This window comes from Mastigoproctus giganteus, chromosome 5 (genome assembly GCF_048544385.1).
Source record: "Mastigoproctus giganteus isolate SK-2022 chromosome 5, ASM4854438v1, whole genome shotgun sequence".
NCBI classification, from domain to species: domain Eukaryota; kingdom Metazoa; phylum Arthropoda; class Arachnida; order Uropygi; family Thelyphonidae; genus Mastigoproctus; species Mastigoproctus giganteus.
The window spans coordinates 70,894,035-70,915,502 of NC_143579.1; the positions used below are offsets into that span (position 1 = coordinate 70,894,035).

A 21,468-nucleotide genomic window follows, 5' to 3' on the forward strand; every position below is an offset into this window, starting at 1 on the left:
CGTTTAGGGCTTTGTCGGTTAACAATTCATCAATATCTTCAAACGATAGATCATCGAATCCTTCTCCACCAATTTTGTGTGCCATTGTAATGATGTTGGGAAATTCGGTCGTATTAGGGATGATGGGATCTTTGCTTTTTACACATTGTGGCCAAACCGCTTTCCAACACGCATTTAAAGTTGCTGGTTTTAATTCAGTTAACGCTAATCCAACTTGATTGATACAATCCATAATTGAGAATTTCTTCCACACATCAATGACTGTTAGTGTTTCATCATTCAGTTTGTCCAAAACGTGTTGGAATGTTCGTTTTACGTAATATGTTTTAATTGTCGCAATTATAGCTTGGTCTAGCGGTTGTATCAAAGATGTAGTATTAGGTGGCAGAAATAAAATTTGTACATTTGGGTGTTCCAAGACAGGATGGCCGGGTGCATTGTCAAGAATCAGAAGAACTTTAAATTCGAGACCTTTCAAATTCATATAACGTCTGACTTCTGGGACGAAACATTTGTTGAACCATTCTGTAAAAATAGTAGTGGTCACCCAGGCCTTCTTGTTTGCCATCCAGTGAACAGGCAATTTATTGATATCTACACCTTTCATTGAACGTGGGTTTAGGGCTCGATTTACCAGCAGTGGTTTCAACATACGATCTCCTGAAGCGTTGGAGGAAAATAATAAGGTCACACGATCCTTAGCTACCTTAAAACCACCAGCAGTTTTCTGCGATTTGGCTACATACGTTCTGTTCGGCATTCGTTTCCAGAAGAAACCAGTTTCATCTGCATTCCACACTTGATCAGGAGTGTATCCTCCATCTTCAATAATTTTTGCAAGTTCCTGCGGGAATACTTTAGCAGCCGATTCATCTGCAGATGCAGTTTCACCTTTAATTTTTATATTATGAAGAGCATTCCTTTTAAGAAACCCTGTCATCCAACCTGTACTCGCAGAAAATTCATACTTTCTGTTTAACTGAGATGAAGTGCTTGGCTCCTTTTCTTTAATCTGTCTGTAAATTCTTAGTGCTGTTTGCTTGATGGCATTTCCATCTACTGGTACTCTTTTTTGTGACTGATCTTCTATCCACATTACCAGGGCCTTTTCCATTTTTTCCTTGACAATATCTCTTGTATATGATGATGAATTAACACTTACTTTTGTTCCAGAACATACCGACTTCCTAATTGCAGCTTCATTTTTCTTAATAGTTCTTACGGTAGCTTCATGTACACCAAAATGCCTTCCTACAGACGTAGCCCCTTGTCCAGTTGCAAGACGATCTAAAATTTGAATTTTAAGTTCCAAAGAAATCGCTTTCCTTTTCATTTTGGTAATAGGCGAATTATTCGACATTATATAAGGGCTACCGAAAAATATCTCAGTTATAATTAATAAAAAAAGGTATGAAAATTTTGTAAACTTACAATTTATTGACTATCGGCAAAATTAATAAATTTATATGTGCACAAATTTCACTAAAGATTCTTTCACTTTGAAATAGAGCTTACTACTACATGTCTGCTGAAGATACAATGCACAAATACCGTAGATGTGCACAAAATTAATAAAAACGTTGATGATTCATAGATACCTAGACGTAAACATTGGTAAGCAAAAGCACGCGTTTCAAAACGCAAACACTAGCTGTTATCCAATCTATTGATGCGTGTAATATAGAAATGATACTAATATGCCACAAATAAAAAAAAAATTTCTTAGAATTTAGGCAAAAAAAAAATTCATAGAAATCGTGTTAAATCAAAATGACTCGCGTAAAAAGAGAATGAAATATTTATTTTGAATTCGTGTTAAACCAAATTCGTGTAAAAAAAGTTCGTGCAAAAACAGAATTAGGTGTACTCATATAAAAAAAAATGTCAGAATTAAAGTTCTCTTTGGATGCCCATGTTGGGGGGGGGGGAGGTCTTGTGATTGTGGCCTGAGCATGAAAGGGTAGCGGTACAGAGTTAAACATTTCTGTACTTAATTTATAACACTTCAAATAGTAAGTAACCCACCAAGCTTCATGCAGTTTCAATTATGTCTTTTTCTAATTACAGGTCTGGAAGTTAACAAAGTTGTATGAATGAGGAAAGTCAGACAAAATCAGTCACTGTGTAGTCATCCAATATTTAAGAAAAAAGAGAGACTTAATGCCAACGGCAATTCATAAGAATAAGGTTACAATGTTCAGGGGAGATGCCCCTTCCTATTCCATGTTCAAGAAGTGGGCAGCAGAATTTAAAAAAGGGAAGGAGAGCCTGGAAAATGACCCATTCTGTTGAAGACCTGTAACATCCTTCACTCCAGGCATTACTGACAGTGTGCATAATCTGGTGATGAGTGACTGACGAGTGACAGTTCGGTATATTGCCAGAAATGTAAGACATCTCATCTGAATGTGTGTACCACAAAATAACAGAGGTTCTCACTATGATAAAGGTGTCAGCATGATGGGTCCCAAAGTTGTTGATAGCAGAACAAAAATGCCCGAGAGTTCAAATATTGGAAAGTTCAAAAATGCACGAGAGTGCAAACATTCACTTCAAGTCAAGTCAATTGAATATTTGCATTATTTTCAAGAAAAGTGGTTATCAATGGACACTGCTCTTTGTAGACTAATGTTATTAATGGAGTCCCCCAGGGTTTGGTGTTGGGCCCATTTTTGTTTTCTGTATTTATTAATGATATTGATGAAGGTATATCATGTTTAATGTCCAAGTTTGCAGACGATACAAAGGTTGGCAAGGTTGTAAATGACACTAATGACAGTACACTACCATAACAGGATCTAGAAAAATTGAACAGATGGGCTGGGAGGTGGTAACTGAATTTTAACATTGACAAATGTAAAGTACTGCATATGGGTAACAGTAACCCCAGAGTGACATATCAACTGTGTGGTACTACACTCAGGGTAGTGGAGAATGAAAAAGACCTGGGGGTAATTGTGCAGTCAGATATGAAGTTTTCTGATCAGTGCAGACAGTCTGCAAGAGTAGCTCATGGTGTCTTGTCAATGATAAATAGGAATTTTTCTAGAAGGGATAAGGAGGTGATTATTCCCTTGTATAAGGCAATGGTCAAACAACTTGAATACTCTATACAGGTCTGGAAGCCTCATTTTAGGAAGGATGTAGAGCTGCTGGAACAAGTACAGAGAAGGGCAACAAGATTGGTGAATGGAACAAAGGGTTGCTCTTACCAACAAAGGCTTAAGCTCTGCAAATTGCTGTGTCTCAAGACTAGGTACCTGCAAGGGGATCTGATTGAGGTGTATAAGGCCTTTAAAGGTTTGAGCAAGCTCAATGCCAATGGGATTCTTCCTCTTGCCTAGATTAATCGCCTGAGGAGACATAAATTGAAATTGAAGGAAGACAGTTGTAAAATAGATGTGCAGAAATTTTCCTTTAGCCACCGGGCGGTTGAATTTACTTAACCTGTGAACTTCCACAACGACAGATGGGAGTTGTGGAAGTTCACAGGTTAAGTAAATTCAAGGCAGAACTAGACAAACATTTGGAATGAATAAATGGATGGGTGAAATGGGAAGGGTTTTTTTTTTTTGGCTGACACTGTATAAACCTGCCTTCTTGCATCATATGCCTCTACAAATGCTAATGCTAACTTCCTTGCAAGGTTTGTGACCACAGAAGAGATGTGGGTCCATCACTTTCAACCAAAGACAAAGGACTATCCAACCAGTGGAAACACAGCTCTTCTCTCCCTCCAAAGAAAGCCAATAAATTACTTCTGCTGACAAGGTGATGTTACTAGTTTTTTGAAATGCTAATGGAGTATTGCTTGTGGATTACCTTCAAAGAGTCCAGAGAATTAGATGGGCATATTATGCAGACCTTGTGAGATGTTTTCTTGAAAACATCAAAGACTTCATTTGTCTTTGACATTTTCAAGAAAAGTCCAAGGCTTCTTCCACTAGGACAATGTGCCTGCTCACAAGTCTGACATTGCCATGGCTGCACTGCATGAGTACAGCTTTCAAATCTTGATGTTTGTTATTTGGTTTTTAGGAGCATTAGCAACTAAGGCCATATTGCTCCAGGGATATGCAGTGGTCATTCCGTGACCTTTCTGCATCCTCCGTATTTGGTGGTCACGGGCTCGAACCCCTTCAAATCTTGAACCATCCCCCATATTCACATACAGAATTTACCGATTTCTTAATTTCAAAAAATACTGGCTTGGATCCATTTTCCCACCAACAATGATGTCATGCTGCAGTGGATACATTACTGAAGACCCAAGAGAAAAGTTTCTTTGCAGCTGAAATCAAAGCATTACAGCATTGATGCCAAAAGCGCATTGACTCCGGAGGGGACTACATTGAAAAGCAACATGTTACCTGATTTCTCAAATGAACTCCTCATACTTAGAGTATGAAAATTTTCAAAATTAGATAATACTTAGACCATGAAATTTTTTTTATTTTAGATAGAGTACTGTTGCACTGCACTTCATCTAAAATAAAATAAGGACAGCTCGTGAGGTTTTGTCAATGATATACAGGAACTTTGCTAACAAGGATAAGGAGGTGATTATCACATTCTACAAGGCAATGGTAAGGCATACAGGTTGAGTACTGAATGCAGGTGAGGCCTCATTTTAGGAAGGACATAGATCTGACGGAATGGGTGCAGAGAAGGTGAACAAGATTAATGAAGTGAATGAAATGGTGGTCTTACCAAGAAAGGCTTCATTTCTGCAAATTGGCATCTGCAGACTAGGAATCTATGAGGTGATCTGGTTGAGGTGTTTAAAGCTTTGGATGGATTGAGCAAGCTCAGCATTGATGGCATTCTAGATCCTGCTCAGACCAGAAGGGGAGCATAAATTGAAATTGAGGAAGAATGGTTGCAGAACAGACACACAGAGGTTTGTCTTCAGCAAGCGGATGGTTGATTGTTGGAACAAACTTCCATCTGTTGTTGAGGAAGTGGATAGTTTAAATAAATTCAAAGAACTAAACAAATGAATAGAGGGAATGGACAGGCGATGTGGGATTTTTTTTTTTTTTTGGCTAATGCTTTATAAGCCTGCTTTCTTGCATCATATGCCACTACTAGTAATATGCTACATATGCTACTACTAATAATAATTAATAATGCCATCGATCACCCTGATCATCCTTTATCAATATGAAGATCTACTTTGTTCTACAGATTACTGAGTGCTTTTCTTTTGCTCATATGAGGCCATTATTGGAATTATAAACGGTATTCTGAGGGACACACAACACGGTTTTATGAAGTGAAAAACACGTTTGATTTTAGTAAAGTATTTGACTCAGTCCCTCATGAGAGATTACTGTACAAGCTCAAAAATATTAGATTATCAACAAGATTCTAAGTTGGATTGCAGAATGGCTGCAGGGCAGAAGGTAGAGGGTTGTGATTAATGGATATCCTTCAGGTTGATGTAACGTCAGAAGTGAGGTCCCCCAATGACTCCCCACTAAAGCATCATTGGGCCACTGTTGTTTCTGATTTTCAAAAATGACTCTGATGTACAGAGAATGGGCATGATGTTAAAATTTGCAAATGATGTAAAGACTGAGAGGGTCATTAACAGTGCCAAGCAGCGGTCCTTCAGAACTTGAACAGGCTTCATTGATGATCAGAAAAATGGCAACTATGTTTTAATGCAGCAAAATGCAAGGTCTTATATGTGGGAATAGCAACCTCAAAATAACTTATACACTTGGTGAGGTTGAATTAAAAACAGTAGAGGAAGAAAGTGATCTGGGAGTTATATATATGGACAGATATGGAGTTCTCTGAGCAGTATAAAAAGGCAGCCAAGAAAGCTCACAATGTCCTATCAATGATTTATAAAACAATAGGCTATAGAGATAGGTCATAATCTATATAGAAGGCAAATGTAGGACCACGTTTGGTTGTTTGTTTGTTATTTGGTTTTTAGGAGCATTAGCAACTAAGGCCATATTGCTCCAGGGATATGCGGTGGTCATTTCCTGACCTTTTCGTCATCCTCCGTATTTGGTGGTCACAGACTCGAACCCCGGTCTAATCAAGAAGCGTGTGCTACGCACTGCTGCTCCTGCCCACCTGGCTACGGAGGCGCCCACCACGTTTGGAATTTTTTTGATGAGGTGTCCAAGTACAGATACCTCATCTAAAAAAATACATGGAGCTTCTTCAAAGAGTTCAAGACAGACAAACTACATGGTGAGATTTGCAAAAAGGCAACTGTATGAGAAAAGACTTTGATTATGTGGTCTGCAGAGCTTAGCAACCAGGCACCTTAGAGAGGAACTGGACCTGTTCCTTATACACTTCAGTCAGGACCTGACTGAGGTGTATAAGGCTCTGAGAAGGGAGTAAAATGAATGAAGGTGAAATTTTCACTGTTATAAAGGATTACAGAAGTAGGGACCATAAATTCAAATTACAGGATGAGGTTCAGGTTGGTGTAACATCAGAAGTGAGGTCCCCAGTGACCCTGCAGACTGGGTTATAGGGCATTTTCTTTTAGCCAGCATGTTGTTGATTACAGGATCAAGTTGCTTCCACAGGTAGCTGAGGCTTTTCAAGAAATTCAGAGGTGAACTGGATAGTTAACTGCATGAGAAGGGAAGCACATAGTCTATTTGCTTATCTACTTTTTTATATATCTTCCTTTATATTTTTATTATTTTTATTTTTTTTAATTATTATTTATTTATTTATTTTATATTTATTGATTTATTTTTATTAATTAATTTATATTATTTTTTGGCCAGTGCATCAAAAGCTTATGGCTTTGTTGCACTATATGGCTAATAACAGCCCTTTTTTTTGTAAAAAAATAGGTGCCGGTACTCATTCTTTGCTATCAGGAAAAATTGAAAATTAAAAGGATATGAAAAGTACTCTTAAAAATTTTTTTTTCTCCTGATATTGTTACTTTAGTAGTAATTTTTTTAGAATAAGAACAACAAATTAAGTATATTAACACAGTTTATTAAGCATAAATTTATTATTCAAGTATATAAAAAAATAAGTAAAATGTGAGTAAAATAAGTAAAAAATAATAACATAAGTAAAAATAATTTCATAATAAAGTTTTCCTAGAATATTTAAAATTTTTATGAAGTTCTCATCCGACACCCTATGCCAGGGGCCAGAAACCTTTTTTCAGTGAAGAGCCATTTTTGATCTAATTAAAAAAAAAAAAAAAAAAAAAAAGAATCCGAAGAGCTGCACCTCAGCTCAAGCTGGGAGGAGGGGGGGGAAGGCGAGAGTTTTTTTAAGAAATGGAATAGAGTGGGAAGGTGTTTGTTAAAAAATATATATTTTTTTTGAAATATTATTTATTAATACTGAAAAAATGTAACATCCAATTAGATACAAATTAATGTGACTTTTGCTGATGAACTTCTTGAGCGAGTATCTCAATATCATGCGAGTATGTTGTAATTAAACATGCTGAGCTTTAAACATTCTCGCATTTTTCAGACGACAGTTTCTTGATTTATTTTTAATATAGTTCATGTTCAAAAATATTTGCTCACAGAAATACGTTGAACCAAAAACTGAGAGAAGTCCAAACGCAAATATTTTCAAATTTATATATGGGTCCAGTAAGCTACTCCACTCATCGAACACAATTTGGTATGCATTTTAAACTCATCTATCGCCGTCCATTTATGTATTTTTGCCTCTCTAAATCCTCAATTTCAGTTTTAAGGCATTTTAGTCTTGCACTCCGCATGTCCTTGATTTTTAAGTCCTCTAACTCCATTTCAAATTGTGCTTCATGTGAGCTGTAAAGTTAAAGAACCGCAGTTACATGTTAAAAGAGCTGCATGCGGCTCGCGAGCCACAGGTTGCCGACTCCTGTCCTATGATGACTTCTTTTCTTCCTCTTTGTGTGTTGGTTGCTGAATGACGTTTCCAAAGCACCACGAATCAACATAATTTGCTGGATAGAAGCGGGTCAGCGGTGGGCCTACAATTTTAAGAAGCGGTAGTGAAGAAACTGTTTTTGTCATCAACGAAGCGCTAGTTGGGCTGGCGATCAGATTCATTTGTGAAAATCATCATTCACATTCACTCGATGAAATTGGTATTGTACTCAGAGAGTTCATCAAATTCTTCTGAAACCTTCTTATCAATTAGGTATCCCCGAAATCCACGAATTGCATCATTTTCATTTAACTATAACCTAATTGACAATTTTCTAACTTCTCTTTCACCAAATGCCAACAATTCATGTTTAGAAGGATTAATGCCTTCGTAGTCCTCGTTTTCCATCTCTTGTCATCGGTATTGTCACTAGTTCTTAAATTTGAATTTTTTTCTTTTCTTATTTTTGAAACTGTCCAAAATGTCAGTGTCATTCGGATATTCAGGTATTGTAATCACGTAAACAGAGATAAAGAAAATTTACGGAAAAATGTGGATAATGCACTTCCGTGAAACAACAGATGGTTATTTGTCGGGGTAAAAGAAATCACTTTTATAATTCTTGAATGGGGCACTTACAGTTGATTCACAAAGGTGTCCAACTGAGGAAAGTGAACTAAAACAGCATTTTAAATTTTGTTAATTATCAAAAAAATTCTCAATAAATGTTTTGTTCAGTAAATGTAATTGTGTATTGTACTTAATAAAAGTTTTGAATATTTTCAATTTTACTTTTACATGCAACAAGATATGGAAAATGTAACACATTATGGCCCCTGTACGGGAAAAGGTTGGACACCACTGCAGTAGAAGGTGGGTAGCGCCCATTGGGAATACCCCTTGATTTGCTCACTCTTGACTAGCGCAACTCCTCCATATGTGGGACAGGTGGTTGGATAAGTTTTACCAGGTACCACTAAGTTGTAGAATGCTTTAGCTCTCTTAATTCGAGCAGCAACACTAATTGCCTAAATTGCCTGAAGACCAGAAATGCAAAGAGTGCGTACCGAGTTAATTCTCTCCTAATCTGTTCGCTACATGAAAATTTTTCTTCGCTCAATGGAAACTATTTTAAATGTAACTTCCAAGGGGAATTCAAAATAATTCGCTATAAAAGCACTTCGTTAAACAGAGGTCCGACTGAGTAATTTAGAATTATAAAAACGGTTATACAGTTTTATATAGAAACTATCTTAACGATAGACAGTAAAAAATGCAAATTTAGTTAAATAATTTTAAGCTTATTTGAATAATAGGTAAATATGTGAAAAAAATTTCTGGAATATTACAAATTTTGAAGTGCACTGTATCCAAATGTCACACGTCACTGTTAATAAAGGTGCCGGTATGCCATACCGTTGCGTACCATCCCAAAAAAAACACTGGCTAATACTAATATGAAGAGACTTCTTTGAATAGATAAAATGGGTCATGATAAAATGCTTTCATACAGAAGAGTTGTCTGCTTTGAAGAGGTCAGTCAAAGAGTGTCTATCTCAGTTTGAATAGAATGGGAGTGGAAACATCCATCACACTGGGAGAACTTAAGCTTGTATACAGGATTTATTTGTATTAGCAAAAATAAAAAATCTTTCATGTGGGTATGGGATTTACTATGGGCATGATTTAAGATCATAGCTGGAACACACTGCTTATCAATTAACATAGCTATAAAATGTACCTCACTGGTCACCTGTGATGTAGACACTTACTGTAAATTTTTACCAGGTACTAATGCAGTTTTCTACCCTGTATTACATAGCTAATCCCAGCTTGAAAGACTATTATAATCTTCTACTCTGTATAGTTAGACCCAGCTTTTAAACTTTTCCAATTAGGCCTAATTCAACATGGAATCTAGAAAAGTTGCCCATTATTACTATATAGTTCTAATGTAGTAGTAGTAGTAGTAGTAGTAGTGGTGGCACATGATGCAAGAAAGCAAGTGTAGGAGCTTATGCAGCATCAGCCAAAAAAAAAAAAAAAAAAAATCACACCATTCCCTCCAAATGCCTGTCCAGTTCCTCCTTAAATTTATTTAACCTATCAACTTCTACAACGACAGATGGAAGTTTGTTCCAGCAATTAACCACCCGCTGGCTAAAGGCAAATTTCCGCACATCTATTCTACATCTGTCCTTTCTTAATTTGAACTTATGTCCCCGTAGGTTGGTAATCTGAACAAGTGGAAGGATCCCATCAGAATTCAGCGTGCTCAACCCATTCAAGGCCTTATAGACCTCAATCAGATCACCGCGCAGGTGCCTAGTCTCCAGCCACTGCAATTTGCAGAACTTAAGCCTCTCTTGGTAAGAGAATCCCTTCATTCCCCTCACCAATCGTGTTGCTCTTCTCTGTACACGCTCAAGCAAATCTACATCCTTCCTAAAATGAGGCCTCCAGACCTGTACGCAGTACTCAAGGCGTGGCCTGACCATTGCCTTATACAGAGGGACAATCACCTCCTTTTCCCTGCTAGCAAAATTCCTATATATCATTGACAAAACCCCATGACCCACCCTAGCAGCCTGTCTGCACTGCTCAGAAAACTTCATATCTGACTACACAATTACTCCCAGGTCTTTTTCATTTTCTACCACCTTAAGTGTAGTACCACACAGTTGGTACGTTTCTCTGGGGTTACTTCTACCCATATGCAGTACTTTGCATTTGTCAAGGTTGAACTTCAGTTGCCACTTCTTAGCCCATCTGCCCAAATTATCTAGATCCTGTTGCAGTAGCACACTGCCATTACTGTCATTAACAACCCTGCCAACCTTTGTGTCATCTGCAAACTTCGACATTAAGCCTGATATACCTTCATCAATATCATTGATAAATACACAAAACAACAGTGGACCCAACACCGAACCCTGTGGGACTCCACTAATAACATTAGTCCACGAAGAGCAGCACCCATTGATTACCACCCTCTGTCTTCTCCCACTTAACCATCCTTTTATCCATTGTAGCAACTTACCCTTAATACCATTCTGCTCCAATTTGTACAGTAGTCTTCCATGCGCAACAGTGTCAAAAGCTTTCCTGAAATCCAAGTATATGATATCAAAATTATTTTTTGCATCCAGTTCCTTTGTGACCACATCATAATAACCAATCAAATTTGTCAGACAAGACTTTCCCTTAACAAACCCATGCTGTGTCTGAATTATTGCTGCAGTCTTGTCTAGATGATCCTGCAATGCATCTTTAACCAGCGACTCCATTATTTTACCCGGAACAGAAGTTAAACTAACTGGTCTGTAATTACTCGAGTAGGAGTTTAACTTATTTATTGCACACATCTGTTTACAATAAAATTCGCTTGATAACAGTTCAAGTGCTTTAATCAGTGATATTCATATTTCACATTAATTCACTGAGAAATAGTTTTATTCATTTCTTATTAGAGGCCTTTTTAGCCAAGTGGTCAGGAGCAGGAGTGCAGTAGCACACGCTCTTTGAGTAGACTAGGGTTCAAGCCCCTGACTGCTAAATACAGTAGATCTGCCAACCCAAACTGCACCAGCAGGCAGATTATGGTCCATTTCCTTCAACAAGAATTGTTGAAGAGGCTTCCATCTCACAGTGGATTGATAACAGCAATTTCAAAATCAGGATGCACTTTGGAGCTTCTTCAAAGCACATCCTTGGGCTTGGAAAACAGAAAGTAATCAAAAGAACTTACATCAGGACTATAAGGGGATAAATTAGCTTTCTGCTCACAATCCATGAAAACAAACTGTACAGGAATGTGTGATATAAGGCCATGCACTGTCATAGAATAAGTATGAAACACCAGCTTTCAACATCTGTGGCTACTTCTGATGAATTTTCTAGAATAATTTCTGATGAAGAAATGTTGCCAGGTAGTCTCCAGTTACTGATATTCTGAGGGGTACATTTTGCCTTTGAATACATTTTGCCTTTTCTGGAATAATTTCTGATGAAGAAATGTTGTAGGGTAGTCTCCAGTAACTGATCTTCTGAGGGGGTACCTTTTGCCTTTTATTGCTACCAGCAACATTTAGAGGGCATAGCAAAAATGGATGCTTCTACTAAGCTACTAAGCATAAAATCAATAATCACTTTAAAAAATTATCATGAATATCCTGCAAACAAGAGCTATCCCAAAAGAAATGCTCAAAAGCAATTAATTTATTAATGAATTTATTTTATAACATAATTTACATTAAAAACCTTCAATGTAGTCACTTTCACACCATATGACTGTACCCAACTTTCGGATAATTTCTGAATGCTCTTTAACTGTCTGCTGAAGTTAACTTGTCTGATACATAGGATTATGACATCATTCAATGATTCTAAAGATCTTTGTCCATGCAATGGTTCCTTGAGCTTGGGAAATAGAAAGTAATCAAAAGAACTTACATCAGGACTATAAGGGGATAAATTACCTTTCTGCTCATAATCCGTGAAAACAAACTGTACAGGAATGTGTGATATAAGGCCATGCACTGTCATAGAATAAGTATGAGACACCAGCTATCAACATCTGTGGCTACTTCTGATGAATTTTCTGGAATAATTTCTGATGAAGAAATGTTGCAGGGTGGTCTCCAGTTACTGATCTTCTGAGGGATACATTTTGCCTTTGACTGCTACCAGCAACATTTAGAGGAGCATGGCAAAGATGGATGCTTCTACTAAGCTGACTGTAACTTCAGTTCACGTTCAGAGTTGTATGTCCATGTCTTGTCAATATGGCAACAATGTGTTTTAAAAACTCTTCAAATTTTTGTTGTTAATATGCAAGTAACTGCATTGCAATTTCTTAATGTTTTGCTTGTTGTTCATCTGACAGCAAATATGTAACCTATTGGGTGGTGACTTTTCATTTTTGTAACACATCAGTTAAAATTCAGTGAACAGATAATTTTGGTATTCCTTCAAAGGTTATACATCTGCCTTGTGATGACTGTTGATAATTTTTGTCAGTAGATAATCTCGGTCCACCTGTGTGTTTCTTGTCTTCAATGCTTGTTTGACCTTGACAAAACCTTTGAAATCAATGTGAAATTATGCTACAATCTACTACTCACCATACACTTCCTGCAACAATTCATACATTTGTGTTGGCATTCAACCATATACAGTTTCAATTTTAATAAAAAATCTTTGATCTGAAACTGTAGCCTAACCTAAAGCAACATCACCATCCATTTTTAAAAGCTTCTGCACAAACATTAAATGCAGGAACTCGGGATAAATACAATAATGTTGAGATTAAATTTCAAATTATTATTATCCTGATAAATGTCAGTTGCATAAACATATGGAGTGAAGTGCACAGGACAGTGTACATGCTTTGTGTTCACTACTTTTTGGGACAACCCTTGTAAAATAAACCACTTTTAAACTTACTGAACATCTACTAATCCAAATTAAACTATATTTTTTATAGGAAAAGTAAATACTTTGTAATTTATTTACCTTCCCCTCAGTTTCACAGCCTCCTGCCATTCTTTGTTTTTCATTGCAATACCTACAGCTTGAGTCTATTGGAAGAAATAATATTTCAATCATTTAAATAATTTTAATATTTGTTTTCTATACCTTAATAATAGAATAATGCACATTATTCTATATTCTTTATCAAAATCAATATTTTATATATAGCAAAAAAATAAATTAGAAATCGATATCTAATGACCACATCCCCCTAACAATAGACTATTTATTCCATTTAAAAGAGTCTTTATTACCAGCAATTCATTAGAGTGAGTACATCTGAGAATTAATTTGTTCTATTTCATTTTAATATAAAGAATGCAAAAATAATTATATAAGAAAAAGTGTACTCAATAATTTTAAGTGAGAATATGGTTAAGCAGACTACATTTTTCCTAATACAGATGATTATAGCATTAGCATTAGTAGAGGCATATGATGCAAGAAAGCAAGCTTATGCAGCATCAGCCAAAAAAAAAAAAAAAAAAAAAACCACTTACATTTCACCCTTCCATTCGTTTGAAATACCTGTCCAGCAGAGCCTTAAATTTATTTAGGCTATCAACTTCCACAACAAGGGATGAAAGTCTGTTCCACCAACCAACTACCCGCTGGCTAAAGGCAAATTTCCACACATTATCGTACATCTGTCTTTCCTCAATCTGAATTTATGCCCTCTCAGGTGATTATTCTGAGCAAGAGGAAGAATCCCATCGGCATTGAGCATGCTCAAACCATTCAAGGCTTTATACACCTCTATCAGATCACCTTGCCGGTGTCTAGTCTCCAGACACTGTAATTTGCAAAACTTAAGCCTTTCTTTGTAGGAGCAACCCTTTGTTCCATTCACTAATCTTGTTGCCCTTCTCTGTACTCGTTCCAGCAGTTCTACATCCTTCTTGAAATGAGGCCTCCAGACCTGTATACAGTACTCAAGGTGTGGCCTGACCATTGCCTTATACAAGGAAATAATCACCTCCTTATCCCTGCTAGAAAAATTCCTGTATATCATTGACAAGACACCATGAGCTACTCTTGCCGCCTGTCTGCACTGCTCAGAGAACTTCATATCTGCCTGCACAATTACCCCCAGGTCCTTTTCATTCTCTACCACTTTCAGTGTGGTAACACAGAGTTGATACATTACTCTGGGATTACTGCTTCCCATATGTAGTACTTTACATTTGTCAATGTTAAACTTCATTTGCCACCTCTCAGCCCATCTGCTCAACCTTTCCAGGTCCTGTTGCAGCAGCATAGTGTCAGTAGTGTCCTTAACAACCCTGCCAACCTTCGTATCATCTGCAAACTTGGACATTAAGCTTGATATACCATCATCAATATCATTTATAAATACAGAAAACAACAATGGACCCAACACTGAACCCTGAGGGACTCCACTAATAACATTAGTCCATGATGAGCAGTGTCCATTGATTACCACTCCCTGTCTTCTCCCCCTCAACCATCCCTTTACCCATAGCAACAATTTGCCTTAAATGTCACACTGCTCTAATTTGAGCAGCAGTCTTCTATGTTCAAAAGCCTTTCTAAGATCGAAAAATATAATATCAAAGTTATTCCCTGCATCCAGTTCTTTTGTGATTGCATCATAGTATCCAATCAAATTGGTCAGGCAAGACTTTCCCTTAACAAAACCATGCTGCGTCCGAGCTATAACTGACGTCTTGTCTAGATGATCCTGCAGTGCTTCTTTAATCCGTGCCTCCATTAATTTTCCTGGAACAGAAGTTAAACTCACAGGTCTATAATTACTTGTGTCAGCCTTTCATCCTCCTTTGTGAATTGGGGTCACATTTGCACATCTCCAGTCTGTTTACTAAGTGGCATTTTCTCTGGCTAAATTATGATCTGATTGAGGTGTATAAAGCCTTGAATGGATTGAGCACGCTGAATTCTGATGGGATCCTTCCATTTGTTTAGATTACGAACCTAAGGGGGCATAAATTCAAATTAAGAAAAGACAGATGTAGAATAGATGTGCGGAAATTTGCCTTTAGCCAGAGGGTGGTTAATTGCTGGAACAAATTTCCATCTGTCGTTGTGGAAGTTGATAGGTTAAATAAATTTAAGGAAGAACTGGACAGGCATTTGGATGCAATGGTGTGATTTTTTTTTGGATGATGCTGCATAAGCTCATACACTTGCTTTCTTGCATCACATGCCACTACTACTATTATAACAGGCTTCTTTTTGCATGTTACTTCTTTTTTCTTTTTTTTCGTATACTGCATGTACTAAAATAAAATTAAATGATTGGTCCTGCATATTAACTAGGTTGTTGGAATGAATAAAACTGGTCAGGGTGCATAAATAATAAGCAAAAGTAATCTTTAATATACATTTACAGTGTTTCAGTTTATGATTATTTGCATGCTGAAATTACATACTATTTCATACATTTACTTTCATTTGAAATTTAGAAGATATGAATTTTATTTCTTAAAATTCATCTTAACCAATATTTTGATTTTGTCAAGTACAACCTCAAATGTAGTTTCCAATCCCTCCACCATTATCTCATCTTTTCTTATGTTCTATGCATAGTAATGAAAGGTTCATTTTTTTTTTTTTTTTTTGCCATCATATATTTATCAACAAATGTTTAGAAATATCTGAAATAGCTTAGTATGAAAATCAAGTGCATTTCTCCCCTGTTTTGAACACATATTTGTGAGTCAATATATGTCTACAGTTTGACACCAGACGGTTTGTTGTGGTTATGGTGTGTGTTTACTTAATGGTATGGAAAATCTTTTCTATCTGACAGTTTATTACATTCTTGTGCCGGCCGAGAGGTTTATGAATTAAATTTAATACTGAAGTATAAACTTAATTTCATAAAACAAATTAATTGTATGTGTCTTCTCGTTATTGACATATCATTATATTTTTGATGGGTTTGTAGGCTGTTCTCTTGGCATAATGTCTATGCAATGATATGTACTGCTGTTACTGAGGATTCAGAATACTGACGTCTTAAACTGTATGACACTGATTCACATTTTTGCTGAAATTATTATATACATTAATATTAATTTAATATGATAATTAATTTTAATAAAATTTACTTAATTAAAATTTAATATTAATTAATTGTGCTAGCCTTTAATTAAAACTTAATAAAGGTTTGTTCCTTTGATTTGGTTATGTTTTTTTAAGAAAAATACAAAATACAGTATATGGATTTTATTATATGCTTTTAATCCATTGATCCACATCAGGAATAATTTTTGATACAGAAGAAACAATATTTATAATAAGTTTAAGTTGAGAGAGAGACAGAGAGAAGTTAGAAGTCAGGATTATCTTGAGTAAAGATATAAACTGTGTGATTCAAGTCAGCCCCAGGATTTTCATGCATCAGCAGGTAAAAAATACAATACTTAAGTGTTTCAAAGCACATGTAACTGCTAATCCAACTGAGCTTTAAATTTCTCTGAGCTGTCAGCCTCAATTACTCATGGAGTCAACTGATTCCAGTAACCAATAAGTTTCTCACTAAAAGAAAACTTCCTACAATGTACACTATCCTGCCAAAAGCACAGGAGAGACATAATTATGAACAAAGCATATATTCATTATTAATTAAAATATTAATAAAAGTAAAATTATTATTATTTAATATAAATAATGATATGCAATAAATGTAACTGTAGTATTAATTTGCATTATACAAATGGCGAGTATGAAAATCTATAGTAGCTTAACATCAAAGGAAAGGAAAATTTCCAGCTGGATTAGCAGTGGCATGTGTACAAGAAAGCTCAAAGAATTTGGTTTAAATTTTGCAATTTATATTTTGGCAGTAACCCTAGATTCTGCCTTCTTTGCCTACTTCAAGGCTTTGCTGTTATTGTTGTTATTTGGTTTTTAGGAGCATTAGCAACTAAGACCATATCGCTCCTAGAATATGCGGTGGTCATTCCCTGACCTTTCCGCATCCTCCGTATTTGGTGGCGACGGGCTCGAACCCCGATCTAATCAAAAAGCGTGTGCTATGCACTGCTGCTCCTTCCCACCTGGCTATGGAGGCGCCTCACGGCTTTGCCTTCTGTAATGGCAAAGGCTTGAAGATTATCTAAGACAATTCATCAATTATGTTATAACCAATGGATACATTTAGCAATAATTAAATTGTATTTCATAAAACAGAAGAAAACTGCAATAGATGCAGTCGATTAGAAAATGAAAACTTTTCTGAATCTGATAATGAGTCCAATAATATTTTGCATTTTAAGGACACTGAAAATCTTGAAAGTATCTGATATCAAACACTAAGATTGAATTTTTAAAATAAATTAGGTAAAAATTGCAACTTGAATTATTTAAAACATCACCAGTAAAACATTAACTTTTACAAAATTATGTTAATTTAAAAAATGTAAATGACCTATATTTAATAGATTTTTAAAAATAAAGTTGCATCAAAAATGCTTTATCAGTTTTGAACTACTTAAATTATTGGAAAGATAATCATGTATCTATTAGTGGAGTAGTCATGCGTTTTAGTTAACTATGTTTCAAATCTGCATTACCAGAGAATATTGTTAAAGATAATACTCTTGTTCGAATGACTAGTTGTAAACTCTTCCGATAGTTGTTTAATTATTAAAGAGTTACCTGACATTTTGCACGAAATGTGACTCATAACCGAAGCACACGTCACAGAAATTCAAACTTGGTAACCAATTATGAAGCTATTCAGTTTTTACTTAAGATTTGTAATAAAATTAACTCCACATTAAGTAATGAATTATATGAAGAATTAAATTTTTACTTTGGAGAAAGAAAACAAAAATTTGCCACCAGTGATAACATATTTACGTAACCCAGAGTATCTTGCATCACATTTGGACAATGGCTTTTTCAAAATGACTTCTAAAAATGAAATCACAAAATTTGTGAAAGTGGTAATGAAGAAAATTTTTATGAATCATATTTATAAGGAAAATAATAACAAAAACAATTCACCTGAATTCTGCATTTCTCATTAAAGCCAAGCCTGCAGAATTTCTGTAGAATTCAGATCAATGTTTGGTTTGGTTTTTTTTAGGAGCATTAGCAACTAAGGCCATATTGCTCCGGGATATGCGGTGGTCATTCCCTGACCTTTCCACATCCTCCGTATTTGGTGGTGACAGGCTCGAACCCCGGTCTAATCAAGAAGCGTGTGCTACGCACTGCTGCTCCTTCCCACCTGGCTAGCGCCCCTCAGATCAATCAAAAATTTGATAAAACCAAATGAAGTAATGCATAAATAGATATAAAGTATATTACTGAATCAAAAGAGTAATGAGGTATTACAGTTACTTAAAATTTTTTTATGATTTTTTTAATGAATATTTTTAAATACTGATTTAATTTTTCACAGTAATTGTACTACAGTATTGGGCAATAAAGTTGAAAGAAGAACATGTTAATAGTTTAAATAATTTATGTATAAAGTTTTCATTTTTATAAAATTTCAATGTTTCATGAAAAAAACACACTCCACCTGGAGCACACCAGAAATTTTGTTGGGGTAGTGGTGTGGGATACTTGTACATTCCATATTGTCAGCTTTTGCATGCATCAACACACGACAGTACAATTATATAATATAAAATAAAAGGTCTTGGTTATCCCCCGTGGGGACACCTACATACTCCACAGAATCCATTAATATTGAAAATTCAATGTGCAAAATATACCCATGTGTAGCAAACTCCCACCGAAAGGACTGAAACCTTTTAACTTTTAATTATCACAATAAAACATTCCCTGAAGAAGTAAGTACAAATGCAATTATGGAAAAAATTACCATAAGTATTTTATTGCTCTTCAATGCACTAAACACATCAGCATCAACTGAGAGTAATCATATTTTTTTCTAATGCTACTAATTTTGTTATCAAAAAAGAAGCATCATTAAGCAACAAATCCATGACTGCATTATGCTTTTTTAAAAAGTTATTTAGAAACACTAATTATATTTTAATGAAGTGAATGAGTTATTATGATGCTGAATACTCTTTTCCTATACTGTTTTTCACATATTACACTAAGAATAAAAATGTAAAGACTGGAAAGTTGTGAATTTCTGCGATTCCTGAAAAATTTCAACAAAATATTCTCAATTCCAGAAATAAAAAAAAGAAAGAAAAAGAAAAAGGGAATCCCACTGCTAGCGATGAGGATTATCTATCACCTGGTAACACAGAATTTCAACCATTCCTTTGTGGGTTGCAGATGTTACACCTTCACCATTGCTTCCATTGGTTTTATAACTGCATGGTCATCTCCAATATACAAAGGGTACTAGGAAAGTTTTGCAATATGACGCAACAATGAATCACAGGAAGCTGCTTGTTGCTGCATGTTGAGACATGTTCATACGTGCATAGTAGCCGCCGCGCCAAGTCGATGGGCTCAGTTATTCATTAGTAGTGAGAGTGTAAAGTGCTTGCGATGGCATCGTGGTCACGAAATGAGATAAGGGCAGTTTTGCGGTATAATTTCGTGCGTGGTTTAACCATAGACCAGTGCTTAGAAGAAATGACTCTTGCACTAGATGACGATTGTCCACATCGTACAACGATATTCAGGTGGTATAGAGAATTCCAAAGGGGAAATTTTACTCTGGAGGATTCAGAGAGGCCGGGAAGGCCACGAACGTCAGTTACGGAGGAAAACGTTACTGCTGTGAGGAAAATGCTTGACGAAAACAGGCGAGTGACCTACCAACAGATAGAGGATACTTTGGGCCTAAATGCACCAGCAATTCGTTCGATTCTGCAAGATCATTTGCACGTGAAGAAACTTTGTTCTCTCTGGGTGCCGCATCAACTGACTGAAGAGCAGATGACACGACGTGTGACTTGGTGCCGGGAGATGTTAAAAAAGTTTGATAAGGGACAATCTCGGTATGTGAACAACGTCGTGACAGGTGGTAGTAGTAGTAGTAGTAGTGGCACATGATGCAAGAAAGCAAGTGTAGGAGCTTATGCAGCATCAGCCAAAAAAAAAAAAAAAAAAAAAATCACACCATTCCCTCCAAATGCCTGTCCAGTTCCTCCTTAAATTTATTTAACCTATCAACTTCTACAACGACAGATGGAAGTTTGTTCCAGCAATTAACCACCCGCTGGCTAAAGGCAAATTTCCGCACATCTATTCTACATCTGTCCTTTCTTAATTTGAACTTATGTCCCCGTAGGTTGGTAATCTGAACAAGTGGAAGGATCCCATCAGAATTCAGCGTGCTCAACCCATTCAAGGCCTTATAGACCTCAATCAGATCACCGTGCAGGTGCCTAGTCTCCAGCCATTGCAATTTGCAGAACTTAAGCCTCTCTTGGTAAGAGAATCCCTTCATTCCCCTCACCAATCGTGTTGCTCTTCTCTGTACACGCTCAAGCAAATCTACATCCTTCCTAAAATGAGGCCTCCAGACCTGTACGCAGTACTCAAGGCGTGGCCTGACCATTGCCTTATACAGAGGGACAATCACCTCCTTTTCCCTGCTAGCAAAATTCCTATATATCATTGACAAAACCCCATGACCCGCCCTAGCAGCCTGTCTGCACTGCTCAGAAAACTTCATATCTGACTGCACAATTACTCCCAGGTCTTTTTCATTTTCTACCACCTTAAGTGTAGTACCACACAGTTGGTACGTTTCTCTGGGGTTACTTCTACCCATATGCAGTACTTTGCATTTGTCAAGTTTGAATTTCAGTTGCCACTTCTTAGCCCATCTGCCCAAATTATCTAGATCCTGTTGCAGTAGCACACTGCCATTACTGTCATTAACAACCCTGCCAACCTTTGTGTCATCTACAAACTTCGACATTAAGCCTGATATACCTTCATCAATATCATTGATAAATACACAAAACAACAGTGGACCCAACACCGAACCCTGTGGGACTCCACTAATAACATTAGTCCACGAAGAGCAGCACCCATTGATTACCACCCTCTGTCTTCTCCCACTTAACCATCCTTTTATCCATTGTAGCAACTTACCCTTAATACCATTCTGCTCCAATTTGTACAGTA

At 36.4% G+C, this 21,468-nt stretch overlaps 1 protein-coding gene across 4 annotated transcripts in view; it reads right to left on the reverse strand.

Annotated features, from left to right (window-relative positions):
* Positions 1-21,468, reverse strand: part of LOC150085475 (ATP-dependent 6-phosphofructokinase-like) — a 499,449-nt gene that overhangs the window by 226,940 nt on the left and 251,041 nt on the right. For all 4 annotated transcript variants that reach the window (XM_090374056.1, XM_090374057.1, XM_090374058.1 and 1 more), the window contains one exon: positions 13,387-13,451. In XM_090374056.1, the coding sequence (XP_090230182.1) occupies positions 13,387-13,451 (65 nt within the window). The remainder of the gene's footprint in view (positions 1-13,386; positions 13,452-21,468) is intronic.